Source organism: Lepus europaeus, chromosome 1 (assembly GCF_033115175.1).
Source record: "Lepus europaeus isolate LE1 chromosome 1, mLepTim1.pri, whole genome shotgun sequence".
Classification (NCBI taxonomy): domain Eukaryota; kingdom Metazoa; phylum Chordata; class Mammalia; order Lagomorpha; family Leporidae; genus Lepus; species Lepus europaeus.
This window is the reverse complement of record NC_084827.1, coordinates 165,858,309-165,874,964: the sequence shown is the minus strand read 5'-3', so window position 1 is coordinate 165,874,964 and position 16,656 is coordinate 165,858,309. Positions and strand designations below refer to the sequence as shown.

General features: G+C 39.6%; 1 protein-coding gene across 3 annotated transcripts in view; it reads left to right on the top strand.

Moving 5' to 3' along the window:
* Nucleotides 1-16,656, top strand: part of EPHA4 (EPH receptor A4) — a 152,034-nt gene that overhangs the window by 120,547 nt on the left and 14,831 nt on the right. For 2 of the 3 annotated variants that reach the window (XM_062192755.1, XM_062192764.1), the window contains exons 9-14: nt 6,904-6,962; nt 8,806-8,919; nt 9,384-9,569; nt 13,441-13,502; nt 13,954-14,163; nt 16,247-16,396. In XM_062192755.1, coding sequence (XP_062048739.1) covers nt 6,904-6,962; nt 8,806-8,919; nt 9,384-9,569; nt 13,441-13,502; nt 13,954-14,163; nt 16,247-16,396 — 781 coding nt within the window. The remainder of the gene's footprint in view (nt 1-6,903; nt 6,963-8,805; nt 8,920-9,383; nt 9,570-13,440; nt 13,503-13,953; nt 14,164-16,246; nt 16,397-16,656) is intronic. The other variant, XM_062192775.1, reaches the window with a different exon arrangement.

Genomic DNA, 16,656 nt, shown 5'->3' with positions numbered 1-16,656 from the left:
AAATCAAGGTAAACATACCTATCTACTCATTTATCATTTCCTTTTGTGAAAACATTAAAAATCCTTTCTTCTAGATTTATTTTAGAAAAATATGCAGTACATCATTGTTGTCTATAGTCACTGTACAGTGCAATAAAACATCACAATTTGGAATTTGTATTCCTCGTCACTCAAGTTATAATTTTAGGACTCTGTCAGCTTTCCAGAGCACCCAGTTGGACTTGTTGTCTAGTGCTTTCTTGATTCTTTTTAGGTACAACACTTCTTGTATTCTATGTGATGTTGTACCTAGAAATTTTATCCCAATCCTACTGCAGAGATACATTTGATTAGCAGACAAACACCATTTCCCTATTGATTACACTTGTATGTTATTTGTGATCTTCACAGTGTAACCATTTTTTTAATTGCTTCCTTTTTTTTTTTTTTTTTTTGATAGGCAGAGTGGATAGTGAGAGAGAGAGAGACAGAGAGAAAGGTCTTCCTTTGCTGTTGGTTCACCCTCCAATGGCACCGCGCTGATCCGATGGCAGGAGCAAGGTGCTTCTCCTGGTCTCCCATGGGGTACAGGGCCCAAGCACTTGGGCCATCCTCCACTGCACTCCCTGGCCACAGCAAAGAGCTGGCCTGGAAGAGGGGCAACCGGGATAGAATCCGGCGCCCCGACCGGGACTAGAACCCAGTGTGCTGGCGATGCAAGGTGGAAGATTAGCCTAGTGAGCAGCAGCACCGGCCCTTTAATTGCTTTTTAAAGTGAGATTTAAAAGGACTGTTAACAATGACATCATAAAATGCGATTGTAAGAACATAACCTCTAGGACTAATGATTGAATTGGTGTTAAATTTCTCTAACACCCTCTCCCTTTTGTATTTGTGATTTCATCAAGTTACCTTCAAAAACATTCCAATCTAATATTAATTCAGATTATTTTAGACCAATATGTTTTTCCCAAATCGTATTTTAATGTTCAAATATGAGAAAGGACTAGAAGACAAGATGAGTCCTCGGGTGATCAGGGGAAGTATTGATTGATAACTGGTCAGATACTGCTTTTATATTGATAACTGGTCCGAAACTGCTTTTATATTGACCTTTTAATGATTGCCGGTGATACTGAGTTTCCATTTATTTTAAGGTTATAGAGTGCATCTGCTACCTGACTAAAGAAAAAAGAGTGAATTGATTTCAAAAAAAAAAAAAAGGCTATGGCAAAATTCTCTCTCTTTCTCTCTGACACACACAAAAACCACAAACACTTTAGGTACTTGAGGCCTGAAGAAGTTAAACCAAGGTCATACAATAAGATAGTTGCCTGACCAGGATAGGAATCCAGCTCTCCTGACTTAACGGTGGCATGGGTAGCTTTAATGTGGTCTTCACTAAAAACCTTGACCTGTATAAAAAGCTGACATTGGCAGTTCTATCAAACCAAAATGTTGTCTCCTAGTGATGTAGATGAGATCTGTAGTCTATCAATTGATGTGCAGGTCTAGCCACAATATAACGTCGGAGTTGTGCTGGGTAGTTTTCTTTGCTTATTGAAGGTTAAGATTTTTGGCTTTCGAGCTAACAGCTTGTGTAATGCTGAAACATTAGAAACTCAGCCTGTATCTGTCTTCCCTTGTGCCCTAATTTTCTTCCTTGGAATATTATGATCATATAAGAATGAACACACTTCAATGTGAGCCTAAATGGGGCCTGATGAAGTCATGCAAATTCACACAATTAGAGGACAGATGGGACCTTGATAACATTTCTAAACAACTGGTGTGCAATTGTAGGGTTCAATTCCAACCATTTCAAAATGCTGCTCATAAAAAACATTTAGACATCATTCGGTGCAAGAACAATGACAACTTAAGGAAGGGGAAACAGAAGGATGGCTTCTATGAATCTTCATGGGTGATAAGCGCTGGAGACAGCCCTCCTGGAGCCACCTCAGTATTGCTTTGCTTTATCTTCTTTAATCTGCACTTTAGCTGAATGGATTACTTACCTTTTACTAATTAATTTTGGAACAGTGAACCACATCAGTCAAATCTGTCCACTTGACAGGGCAAGTTAGCATTTTAATAAAAGCAAGGTTTAGTCTAGGTCTCTACCTCGCTCCCATGGCTCAGTTTTGTTTGTTTTATTGAATAGCCAAGATTCCAAAAACAACACATGTGTTGGGAGAACTCATGCCGTTCATCCACAGCGTCAGTGAATACCCTGATTACCCTCCTGTGACCACGGGGAGCTCACGCTTTCAATGTTTCACCTGTTCAGTTGGCCCTTTCCAAACCTGCAGCTGAGAGGTTCCGTGTTAACTTCTGCAGCATTCATTAACAAGCCACTCCTCTTCTTCGCTTTTCTAATCAGCTTGTCCATGTCCTCGTAATTAGAAACAATTCAACAAAGGTTTCCTCTGCTGTTGAGGTGATCTTTCTGGGATGTCAATTAAGACTTAGCACTTTAGGCCCTGTGGTTCCTCCCGGCTGGCTGACCCAACAGTAAGCTTCAATGGGCTTTCTTTCTTGAGACAATAACAGGCCACATTATCCTCCCCTGAACCAAACAGAAAGGGTCATCAGGTGACAAAGGTAGAAGGGGACACAGGCATTTTTGCTTTCAAGGTATTATGAAAGAGTTCATGGGCTATAATTAGCCTCTGAACAGTAATCCCTGTGTTTCTTTTTCAGCATTCCCTGTACTCCCAGGATCCTCCCCTCCAAATACACTCTAAGTAGTGTTTTTAAAAATGCACCTTCGCTGTGGACTTAATTCCTCCTTCTGTGTTTAGAAGGCTGAGGAAGGGATGGGCATGTGAGTCTCAGAATTAACGACCCTGCCATTTTACATTTCCTCTGGCTTTGTCCATGCTTGATGAATGAGCTTGATGTAAAACAGAGAGCTTCAGCCACTTGTCTGTATGGTATAAACCAGGTTTTGAACAAACACACTGACAATTTAAAGTGGGTACCAAAGCTTTCTTGCTTTATGAAATTTTTCTCTCTTCTTAAAGGAAAGAAATTCAAATCAGTATTCAATATCTAAGTGCTTTAACAGATATATTCGTAGTTTTAAATAGTGATTTTTAAGAACCCTGGTAAGACAAATCTCCAGGCAGGCAGGACTCTTAGGCCCCAGCCATGGTATTTTCCTGACTTACAATAATGTTGTTTTAGTAGTTCCTGATCTAACTTTTAAAAAAATTTATTAATATAAAGAGAACAGATTTTATGTATTTCATAGGTACAGTTCTAAGAAAATAATATTTCCATCCCTCCCTCAACCCCCCCTTCTTTCCCTTTTTTCTTGCATTTTTGCAGAAATAACTTTAATCTACTCCATATAAGGTTTAGCATACAAAAGGTCTTCAAAGAGTTCATAGAAAATGTGTTATGAGAAAACTATGCACAGATTTCAAAATTTTTGCACCAAATTTATCTTTGATTGCTATTTTTCCATAAACTTTTGAACTACTTTTGTGTTTTCTTTGAAAGATGGGAAAGGAGATGGTGAAGGGAAAGAGTTTGACACTCTTTCTTTCACAAGAAGTTGTTTGGTTTCAGGGTATTTAAATGTTTAAGTAATGGATTTCAAGAGCAGTTGAATCCAACTTAAGTAGAACTCCCGATATACAATGTAGTATTATTTATAACTAACTCCCACAAGATAGATGCCCTTAGGTAACTACATCTCCACTAGGAGAGGCACTGTGAAGTCTTGGCTGGATCAGGACACATAGAAAATCCTGTTCTTGCACAAAAAGGGCATGGGTGATTCATCTACCCTCTCCCCAGCTCTCTGTTCTGATCTGTATAGTGGAACTGAATGTGTGTCTGTCCACTGGATTGCTTTGCTTTCATAAGGTTGTCTTGAAGTTGCAATTAAATAATAGATCCTTTGAAGGCTCTTTGAAAAGTTAAACACAAAGGAAATTGTAAGCTATTATTTGGGATGGAAATATGCACTTTGCAGTTGACTGTAGTAACTGTGGTCTCTGTTTTGCTAAGCTGGTTCCTGCTTTGCAAACAGCTGGGGGAGGAGATAATACATGTGATGAGAACACTTTGAAAAGTTAAATGCAGTGTAAAAGTGCAAAGTATTATTATTTGCAAGAGAATTATCTGTGCAGAGGAACATCTGTAGGCTCTGTGGGTCTGGTTGGTGAGCTGGTTCCTGCAATTCGAAGAGCAATGTGGGAGGGAAGCATCTGCACATGTGATGCTCCTTGGGCTGCCTCTCTGGTTGCACACGTGCCTGTCATTGCCTTGCTCCCTGACTCCTTGTGATAGTGCTTGGACTGCCACTGCCTGGCTCCTTCAGGTCTCTTGTTTCCTCTCTTACATGATCTTCCTTACTTTCTGTGTGCTCAGAGTTCAGGAGTCCAGGGTAGATTCTGACCAGACCATGCGGCCCAGTCATTCTGTGCCTCAAGAAAATTTTCCTCAACTCACAGTGTCCGTGTCCTCACCTGCGAGAATTTTGACTTACCTTGTCTCTGAATCACTAAGAAAACACAAGATGATTACAAATACCCGTGTAAATTTTACATTTTGACAGGAAAATTTTACATTTTGGAAGTTGGGTCTCAACTTTCCAAACTTTAGAGAGCCGAATTGTTTTTTCAGTTCTCTGAGTTGATATATATTCTCATGATTCAAGATTTTTTTTTTATTTTTTTATTTTTTATTTTTTGGACAGGCAGAGTTAGACAGTGAGAGAGAGAGAAACAGAGAGAAAGGTCTTCCTTCCGTTGGTTCACCCTCCAAATGGCCACTACGGCTGGCACGCTGTGGCCAGCACGCTGCACCAATCCAAACCCAGGAGCCAGGCGCTTCCTCCTGGTCTCCCATGCGGGTGCAGGGCCCAAGCACTTGGGCCATCCTCCACTGCCTTCCTGGGCCACAGCAGAGAGCTGGACTGGAAGAGGGGCAACCAGGACAGAATCCGGCACCCCAACCGGGACTAGAACTGGGGTGCTGGTGCCACAGGCAGAGGATTAACCAAGTGAGCTGCGGTGCTGGCCATGATTCAAGATTTATATATATTTAACATTTTTGACTCATGAGACATGAGTTGATTTACTAGTTCTTATAAGTGATACATTGTTAAGTATGTGAGGGTACTTGAAAAAGTTGTTGGAAAAAATAGAATTAAAAGATAATATGCAAATTCCATGAACTTTTTGAAGGCCCCTGCATCTCCCTGATTCGAGTTTCAAATGAGATTTCTAATTCCCAAAACTTTTTTAAACAAACTATATCTCATTCCAAAAGGACATAGTGGCAGAATGCCAACTTTGAGAACATACATCATGTTATTGAAGGAGAATTAGGCAAAGCAAATGAAATCTTATCATTTTACCCTTGTTAGTTTTCTATAAACTTAAGGAATATAACCCAGCACAAAGTAAACATTGAACTTTTAGATTTTCACTAATAATTTAGGAATTTGTATGCAGTGTTGAAACCAAGAATCAGAGACTATTGTTTTAAGAGTATCATTAAGGGTACATGTTTAGCCTAGTGGTTAAGACGCCCACATCCCACATCAGCATGCCTGGATTCGGTTCCCAGCTCCTGATTCCATCTTCTTGCTAATACGTACTGTGCATCACAGTGGTGATGTCTCAAGTGACTGGATCTTTGCAATCCACATGGGAGACTTAGATTTCGAACCTGGTTCTTGGCGTCAGACCCCTGGTCCAGCCCTGTTCCTATTGGCATTTGGGGAGTGTACTATCAGAAGGCATTCCTTCTTTCTTCCTGTCAAATAAATAAATGATTTTTTTAAAAAAAAGTCAGGTTAAACTACCACTTGTGATGCTGGTATTCTGTATCAGCATGATGGTTTAAGTCCCAGCTACTCCACTTTTTTTTTTTTTTTTTGACAGGCAGAATGGATAGTGAGAGAGAGACACAGAGAGAAAGGTCTTCCTTTTTGCTGCTGGTTCACCCTCCAATGGCCGCTGCGGCCGGCGCATTGTGCTGATCTGAAGCCAGGAGCCAGGTGCTTCTCCTGGTCTTCCATGCGGGTGCAGGGCCCAAGGACTTGGGCCATCCTCCACTGCCTTCCCGGGCCATAGCAGAGAGCTGGCCTGGAAGAGGGGCAACTGGGATAGAATTCGGCACCCCAACCGGGGCTAGAACCCAGTGTGCCAGCGCCACAAGGCAGAGGATTAGCCTGTTAAGCCACGGCGCCGGCCTGCTACTCCACTTTTGATTCAGTTTCTAGCTAATGCCCCTGGGAAGGCAACAGAAGATGTTGCAAATACTGGATCCCTACTACCCATGTGGGAGGCCAGGATGGAGTTTCTGGTTCCTGGCTTCAGCCAGGCCCAGCCCCGATTGTTGAGTTTATCTGAGGAGTGAACCAGCATATGAAAGATTTCTCTCTCTCTCACTCCCACTCTGCCTATCAAATCAATAAATGAATCTTTTGAAAAAATGTTGCATATGATACTACAGTAAGTTGGGGAGAATAGATAGTGGTGAGAATAGTTGGTGGTTATAGAAACAGAACTTACTTTGTCTTGTCAGATACTAAACATGTGATTTGTAATATATAAATATTATAGCCAATAATCTTTCCTCCAATGAGATAAAAATGTCCTTTGGGAATTTGAAATTATAATTATTTTATAGACTACTTGCTTTATATTTAAAACTGTAGTTAAGGGCAGACTCTCTGGACTCTTAACAGCATGAGCTTGAAACCAAGACCCAATACCCAGGTGACAAGTTATTAACCCTGTCATTTCAGCTCTGAGAACCCTCAGTTTTCTTGTCAATGAAATGTGCATAGCATATTTACCTCATTTTACTTGCGGTAGCAAAGAAAATATCTTATGGCTTGTGTTACAGCTTTTATTTTGGAGGAAAATAATATTCCTTTTATAAACTTTTTTTAAATAGACGGAGTAAATACAGTAAAGCAAAACAAGAAGCAGATGAAGAGAAACATTTAAATCAAGGTATGTAAATGAATTTAAAATAATTTTCTTTGTAGAGGACTGTCTCATGTTTTGTAGTTGAGAAGTGCTTACATCCTATCCATGTGGCTATTAGTATTAAATTATGTCTCCTTCATCCAAACCATGGATTTCCATGGTATCAAATGACAGTAAGTGATTTAGGATTATTTAAGATTGAAGATAGAGGTAAGGTGGGAAGAAATGCCATTAGATTCTTCTTTTTTACTAAAAAAGTGTTGGTCTAGCTGGCTCATTCTGGTAAGAGGAGGGGCAGGGCAAGATAATTTTTCTCATATAAGCTAAAAATTGGAAGGGAAGTAAAGAAAAAGAACAGGAATTGCTACTCATCAAAGAATTGCAGCACATAGTATAGAAGTTGTGACTGTCAATAATTTCCTAGTGGAATCTAGTTAATTTGGTGTTCTAAGTGGGGTCAAAGTTAAATCCAAAGAAGTGGCTCCAGAATGAGTTAAGCAAGGCAGCAAAAAAGGTTGGTGATCATCCAAGAGCACTGCTCTATATGACTTGACCCCACTGTTGTATAGCTGCACTAACGCATTAGCCAATTGCCACATATGCTATTGAATAATTGAAATGTAGCATGTGAGAATGAGGAAGGGGATTTTATATTAATTTGCTTACAACTTATTTACATTTAAATAGCCTCATGCAGTCAGTGTCACACATCTTAGCACAGGGAGGTAAAATGGGGAAACCAGGAAGAAAAAGAAAAAATATCCAAGGAGATTTCCTAGCAAGATCATAAAAAGTGATGAAGGATGTAAGATGTTCACCCAGGTTTCTTCCTAAAACAATACTTTTAAGTGTTCAAATGGAATATATGTTTAAAAATAAAAATGATCCATGAAAAATAAGTAACACGAAAATGCCAGTTTAAGTGGATTATTCATAATGGCAGGTGCAGAGACGAGGACAAGACTGACAGGCGTAAATAATCGAAGGGATTGGGCCAACTGGTGCTCCGTGCTCTCAGGGCTCCCAATACTCCAGGAGCTCCAACGAGGAGAAATGCAAATTCCAGTAGAAAGCTCCCAGTAATAACTTCCACCTCTTGGTTCAAATGTTTAGTTTTTAAGTGGGTATGAGGTGAGGCTGAATTGCACTTCCTGGTATTCCAATTCATTTCATTAGGATATAATGATTATCTCTGCCTGAAGCTTCCAGGTGAACCTCAATATCTTTGCTTAGGGCAGCTTCTTTCCAAAAGAATGTAAAAACAGAGATACAGTGCAGAGACTGTATCTCAAGTCAACTAGCTTGTATTACCCCTTTACTATATTAACCTAAGTTGGCTAATTCTCAGTCACGTGTTTCATTGTTTCAGATATTGGGCAAAATATGACACCATGTAGACAGGGCCTATGAGCAAAGAAAGTTTGTATAATTTTTCCTACAGGAAGATAGCCAAAGTTGCTGGGTAGGACTTAGTTTCAAGGACAAAAAGATCAAAGCAATTGATTTAGACTATTCTGCTAACACATTCCCGATTTCCTTTTAGAGAGTCTCTTCTCCTACAGTGGTTAGTGTGTGTTTTGTTTGTGTGTGTGTGTGTGTGTTTTTTTTTTTTTTTATTTAAGATATTGTCCTTGAGGTATGAAGACAATCTGGGAAGTCAGTAGAGCTATGGCCTCTTAAGTAGCTAACAATTCTTACTTTACCCACAAAAGCAAACCAGAGTAAGAATTTATACATCTTTGCATGTCAAGGACCATACAGTTAACCCAGCTTCTCTTGTACTAGGTATTTTTAGACACATATTACTGAAGTGTACTAGTGATTCCTGAGAAATGTTCAGTCAACCTATCACATGTTCATTACTCAGGTGTTAGAACTTATGTGGATCCCTTTACATATGAAGATCCCAACCAAGCAGTTCGAGAATTCGCCAAAGAAATCGATGCATCCTGTATTAAGATTGAAAAAGTCATAGGTGTTGGTAAGTGTCGACCATCTGTTTTCTGGGTAAATATTAAAATTATTTATGTGGGTTTTATAAATATATATCATTAGATTGCTAGTATGTCTATAGGCACAACTATCTGTGTACATGAGATTTCCTTATTTGAGGGATAAAATGTTGTGTATTATAAAGAACTTAGGTGCCAATGTTGACTTTATTCTTAAGAAACTCAATGAAAAAGTGTGTGCTATCAATATTCTACTTCTTGCTAACTATAAGGCTTTGGGCAGGCTCTCCATGAAGCCTCAGATTTCTCTGATGAAATGGAGCTAATGATAGCAAGGTTTGGGGAAGGGTTTGGGGAAGACCACAATGCAGTGATCTTTGTAAAGCACCAGCATGGTGCGTGGCATGTGATGTGCACTCAACAAGTGTTAGCTATTACTCTTTCATCCTGAATGCGTTACAATCCATCATAGAATCTTTTTGCTCTCCCAAAGGTGAATTTGGCGAAGTGTGCAGTGGGCGTCTCAAAGTGCCTGGCAAGAGGGAGATCTGTGTGGCCATCAAGACTCTGAAAGCTGGTTATACAGACAAACAGAGGAGAGACTTCCTCAGTGAGGCCAGCATCATGGGACAGTTTGACCACCCGAACATAATTCACTTGGAAGGTGTCGTCACCAAGTGTACGTAGGTCACTCTTTTTACAAAGCCAAGTTGGAAGTTACTGGGAAATTAAACACACATTTTCTTTCCAAAGGAAATGACAGATGGAACAGACCCACTGATTGCTAATAAGAGGAAATCGGTGCAGGACAAGTCATTAATCTTGTAGTCAGCTCTCAATGGGTCTCTGGTTTTGGCTGATACTCTATCTACGAGGCAGCTTGTGTGCGATTTTAGGGAAATTAATATTGCAGATTTTTGGTATGCCATACCATCTTTCAAATCTTTGCTGGGCCAAACTGATTGTCACAGGGTAGGCATAAGCAGATGGTAAGCAAAATAAATTTTAAGTACTTTTCATTTAAAATACAACAGAACTTCACCACACCTTGCACTTGATGTTTCCATTCTAGATGCAGGGAATGAATCTTGGGAATCCTTATTATATTGGGGGATTTGCTTGTCTGCCCTTCCTGATTTATGGCCATTGCAGTTCAGCACCTATTTACAGTAACACCTGGTTGAACCTTCCTTTTTTAGTCCATTAGCATTCGCTGAGCCTGTGAACCACGCTCCAGTTAAAATATGACACAGCTCAACAGATGCATTTTGTGAAACAAACCCTGACTACATCTGTAAGGCTAGGTAATGCCAAGGTATAAAGTGTCACATAGACAGTGCAGTCGAAGCGGTGACTGTTTAAGGGGGATCGATTCCAGGAGTTCCCAGCACCTCCCCAGCTTACTGTAATCACCGACCCTGTAAGCTGTGACTTCTCCTACTTGAACCAAAGTGTCTGTAGAAGGCATCCTCAAGTCAGCGTGGCTGCTTCTGGGGTTGAAGCAGGCAGCGGGCAGGTTAAACAGCAAAACTGAGACATTTAATCTGGGGCAGAATGAGAGTAGGACAGAAGGTACACAGTCTTTAGGAAGAGGAAATGAGGAGTTTACTAACATGTGAGACAAGGCATGCATTAGTTTGGAGGTCCTCACATTTAAACATACCTAGGAATCTTCAGGAAAATTCTTCAAAGCAGCTTACTGCTCCCTGCCCCCAGAGATTTGACTCAGCAGGTGGGGTAGGGCTCATGAGTTTGCATCCCCAAAAAGCTCACCACAGGAAAAGCCACCAACACAGCAGGTCCAGGATCCCAGTTTGGTAACCATGGACCTAGTGACTTGCATACTAGCTCTACTGCTAGTGAAACAAGAGCCTTGGAAGATATGTTCAATCTTTCTATTTCTGTTGCCTCATCGGTAAAGTGGAGATAAAAAATAGAACTTGTCTTGCAAGATTTGGGGACGTAAAATAAAATATGTAGAGCATTTAGCACAATGGCAAATTGCAAACACAACTTCTTAGTGTTCCATGATGTTATTATGTCTTAATATGTACATCTTTCCCCTTCTTTGGACTCCTTCAAAAAAGCAAGCTTGGTGCTAAGGATATATAATTTCCGCCTCAGGTGAGGGCTATAATTAGCATAGAATAGCTCTATTTGCTTTTTAAGATTAGTTTTACAGACAGGATATTTTTCTGTTGCCTGTGGCCTTCGGGGCTGCCCAGGACCCTTCACTGCTTTAATTAAAAGATAACATTCCGGTTAAATACTTCTGCAGGTCCATTTTCTAAAAAGGAGCCTCTGTTCAGCTCAGGGTGTTTCTGCTGCCGCAGACAGTGATTTTCATAGCACCTTTGCAGAAGAAAAAAGAAACAGGGGATCTTTGTATTAAAGTCCCACCGCGCCTCTAAAACCCGTAGCTATTACAGCTGTAACTGTTATAAACGACTGGATGCATTTGCATAATGCAGTTGTCACTGAATTAAAATGATTTAGAATTTTCACCAGAGAAGCTGTCCGGGTCTCCACTCCCCACTGCATCTCTGCCTGTCTCACAGAAGGAGCTTCCTCCATGCACCAGCCCAGCTCAGGCCCATTTTATAGGTCTGTCTGCTTATGGAGACATTCGTCTTTATTTCTCTTGTAGAGCTCATAAAGACTCTGACAAATGGGTACTTTTAATAAAGAGAAAGAGGAATGCAGAAAAATTGTGAAGATGGTGCCAAGAGTCAGACTAGGGAAGTGTGAGGTTGAAAGGGTGGAATGGAAGAGTGTGAATTCATTACCAGCAGTTACTTGAGTAACTTTTTAAATTGACAGGAGAACTGTAAATTCTCTCCATTACTCCATCTCTTCGGGATCCTCTCCTCTTGTTTCCGCAGCTATAGAGGAGCTGGTGAAATGGAAGTAGGTGTTAATGCAAGGCCAAGAGTCACCCTTGCTCATGAGGCGACACAGTATTTTTTGATTGAGACAGGTTAATTAAAATTCATTTAGACACATTTATTCTGTCTGCAGACTGTGGTCACAGATGCTGAGGGTAGGTGAATTGGAGAACCAGGAACTTCCTATTTACGTTGACAAGGTTGGAAAGATACCTTGGAACCATCCCTTCAGTACAAGGAAAAGACTGGGAGAGATTTTGTCATCCTTTGGTCTACGTCAAAATTCCTGCATTTTCTGCTAGCTTTCATTCTTCACTTGAAAATAAGAATCTCTATAGTATTATTTTGTAACCCAAAATGTATGCCTATGGAAACATTTCTTAGACACAAGATGGAAAAACACAACCAAAGAACAAATTGATAAATTGGACTTCATTGAAATAAAAAACTTCTGCTCTTTCACTTTTTTGCCTCTAAAAGGAAGTCATTTTTCTTTTTACCACTCCAGATATGCTGGTTGAGGGTCCCTGGTTAAATACATTATTTAGAATAATTGTGGGTGTTTTTCAGCAGTGAAATATCCTAGCCCATTTCCCCTAACTGGATGTCTTAGATTCTATCAGTGAGTACAGAGGGAAAAAAATGCCAATAGCTTTTTGTAGCCAACTGACGTTTTAATTTTCTCCAAGAGAATCTTTTACAGACTCTACTCTTGTACCCTTTCCCAGTAAGAAATGAAGGATCACCACTCTGTGCCCACCAACAAAACCCTTTAGAATGAAGAGAATATCAAGCCAGGGGTCCACTGCCAGACTCAGGAACTAAGAAATCCTTCTTACTTCTGCAGGGCTTCAGAGAGAGACCTAAAATGAAACAAAAGCATTGCTCTGCCCCGCACCCGCTCTGAACTTCACCATTTGATTTCTTGGCTAACATAGGGGGAAGGGCACAAGAAAGTTCTAGAACTGCATTTAAATTCCTGTGTTAGGTGAAATAATTTCCTGAGCCTTTTCTGTGACCGTTGTTCTTTTGTTGTTCGTTTTTGAGGCGGGGGTAGTTTAAGGAAGTAAACAGGACAGAGCTTATTCACAGACAGGGAAAGGGAAGAGAAAGGAGACAGCCATCATGTGAGCCCAGCATCGTGAACCTGAAAGAGGCTGGGCTTCAGATGTGTCTGATCAGTGAAGTGTCTGACACAGCTACAGGTCCCCAAGCCCAAGTTTCTCAAAATAAAGAAGAAAGTTTCCCTGCCCAGTGACTTCTTTAGCATCACACAAGTGTCTCTTCTGGGAGAAAAATAATTATCATACAGGTTTATACTTTTCTTTTTTAATGTTTGAACTGCCTATCCATTTATCTTTTCCCCTTTTGCTCAAGAGAGCAATTATCCATTCACATGCTCCCTGGATACCAGGGGCCACTTTAGTTAAAGATTTTGTCAACAAGCCACCCAAAGGGTTAACCTTCCAGATGGAATTTAAACCTACTTGTCCTTTTAATATTTCATTCCTAGCTCCCCACAGCTGAGGCATAAGCTTGGCTTGTTTTAATTAAATTAGATCACACAAGACAGGTGTCTTGGCAGTAAAATTGTGCACAGCCCATTTTTATCTCATTAACCGCAGTGCTCATCAAGGGTTTTGTTTTTCTTTCTGAAAACTCTAGGTAAACCAGTAATGATCATAACAGAATACATGGAGAATGGCTCTTTGGATGCATTCCTCAGGGTACGTGTCTAATTTATGTTAAACCCAAAAATTGTAGTACTTAGGAAACTTACAGATCCCTTGTATACATTCTGTTTGGTTGTACTAGTGGAAGTTTTTAATGGATTAAAGGAAGAGGAAGAAGAGAAATAGAGAATATGAGTTTTTTAAGGCTGTTAAATAATCCATGGGCAGTGAGGGTAGCATTTGATTTATTCTTGCATCGTGGAGCTGTTTGAGTCCTAGATTCATTACAGTTGGCTAATTTCCATCTATCACAGGAAGGAAACCCAGCTCCTAGGGTACACTCTACCAGTGAATTAGTGACTTTGGTCAGAAAGGCCCGGAAATAATGTAGCGTTTCATTGCATGCCGGATACAGATATCAAAAAAGTCCCAAGTAATAAATGTTTGGTGGTAATTAATTCGGCCTAATGCTAATGGGATTGTGTCTCACCCCTTCCCTATGCAGAAGAATGATGGCAGATTTACAGTCATTCAGCTGGTGGGCATGCTTCGTGGCATTGGGTCCGGGATGAAGTACTTATCTGACATGAGCTATGTGCATCGAGATCTGGCCGCTCGGAACATCCTGGTAAATAGCAACTTAGTCTGCAAAGTGTCTGATTTCGGCATGTCACGCGTGCTAGAGGATGATCCGGAAGCAGCGTACACCACCAGGGTAAGGATGACCTCGGACCTCTGGGCTTCACTCTGATACAACTTGTTCTCTGCTCACCTTGATGTTTAAGCCTTTTGTGATTGATTTTTATTTTATTTTATTTTTTAGTTTCCTCACTCTTCAGACCCTCTTTGTACCCCTGCATCCATTTTAACTTCATGTTTCCAAGAAACATGGGGTGACCATTTTCTAAAGCTAAAAATTGCAAAAAAAAAAAAAAAAAAAAAAAAACCTAATTATTTTCCCTTCCAAAATTTTTGGGCAAAGGCTAATGAACAATAAGAAACTGTCTAGAAATTGAGCTAGATGAGAAGTATCAAAGATAATTTGTATGACAGATGATCAATTACTGAGAAAATCTGGAGGTAGCTTTACTTACTGTATTTTTCCACTTGATCTTTCTTGCTTGTTTACTTGTTTCCTTGCTTTCTCTTCCTTCTTCCTATCTTTCCTTTCTGTCCATTTGAGATTTTCTGTTTGACTCTTTTGGATTCCTAAAACAAAAGTCCTTATTCTAAACAAGACAAAGCAGTGTTTCTGGTTGGTTGGCTACTGAATCTGAGAATGTATATACAGGATTTAGGAAACATTTGCACTATACAAGATTGTCTTGTATCTAATGGCCTTCCTTTTACTACTGGCAGATAAGCAAGGATTAGGACGCAGTTAAGAGTTTTCAGTATACAGTTAATGGCATTGCTATCTTAGCCTGGTGATCTGAATATAAAATACTAATGGAATAAACAGAATCATAAAACAGTTATTGGCTATTAAGGCTGACACTGTTAAAATCAACATGAAGCAGACAGTTACCAGCTATTTTCAGCCTTTTCAGCATCTGAAATCCCAAGCATTGTATTTTTTTAATTTGGCTGGTTAGTGTTTTTCATGTCTGTTAGTTTGGTGGCCTCATATTCAATTTCCTTGGCTGAAATTTTGATTCTTATATATGTCTTTTTTTCAATTCCAAGCCCATTCATTTAGAAAAGAGTACATCCATGTGAGTGCAGAAGACCTTTTATTTTTTCCCATTAGTTGGAGAGGTAAAAGTTACATGAGGGTTTGACAGTGATACATTTGCATAGATCAGACCTTAGGCAAAGGTTTAAGAAAGGCAGAGGGCATAACAAGTATCTTTCATTATGTCATAAATGAGTGCAAAACACTGGGTTTTCAGAGTAAGCTTCAGTGTATCAAAGCAATGTCCAGCACAATTTATTGTCCTGTTCAGTAGCCCTATCTAATAAAGCAAACTTTGAAATGATGGCTATTTGAACATCACAAGGGTCTGAATTCATGTTGAATTAATTTACCATGCTAGAATGCTAGGGGATTTGAAACTTGATTAAAAACATCTTGCACACAAACATAAACAAACTAGAGAAATTTGCAATTTTAAAAAGGCAGCATTTTAACACTTTTCTTGATGATACTAGTTGACTTGCCATTTTCACAAGTTTTTTTTTTTTTTTTTTTAAACTGAATAATAACTAAACTTCTACCATTAGTTGGAGACAATGGTAGCTCTTTGGTATTATTACCTGACTTCCACTGGGGCTATTTAGCATATTATCTTCAAGCTACACTGAGGATGTTTCTCATGCTATGTGAAAGTAGGTAACATTACGAGGGATAGAAATTTTCATATGTATCTTCAATTATTTTTTATTTCTGAGGCAAAATTAAGCATTGCCTTTGTGCTGCTGGGTGAGACAATCCAATAAGAAGTCAAAACAAATGTCAACCACATATCCTTTGATATACCATGGATAACATGTATTTTGTAAACCTGAGATTCTCTCTTCTACAGTATTGCCTTAAGCAGAGCTCAGATAATAGGTAGGCTTTTAAAAAATAATTAGGCAGATTACTTGAGCACTTCCTTGTGACTAAAGAAAACATATGAGGAGAACTATCTCAACCTGGAAGACTTTAGTTAAACTAAGTAAGTCTCTTATTATTGTTTTGAGAGCTTTCTCAGGAATGCTGTTACCCTGCTTAGCAAGTAGTAACTACATTCAGAAACTAAAATGGCACATCAGTGATGTACTTAGCAAATAACTTATGGCTCAAATGTTCACAGGGTGGCAAGATTCCTATCCGGTGGACCGCACCAGAGGCAATTGCCTATCGTAAATTCACATCAGCCAGTGATGTATGGAGCTACGGAATAGTTATGTGGGAAGTGATGTCATATGGAGAAAGACCTTACTGGGATATGTCCAATCAAGATGTGAGTCCATGTGTTCTGAAATACATGTATCCATATTGAGGTTAAAGATATTCCTTATTTCTATATGATAGAGTGAGCACTGGGTTTAAAATGATACCTTAAACTCAATGTTCTTGATACTAACATGTCTAGTAATCTGGGTCACTATTATGACGAACCATGATCATCAGCTTTAAGGACCAAAATTGGGTGACTTATGTGGTATAGTGTAGAATATAGATACATAGATAGATATATGCATCAAATTGATAAATTACAAT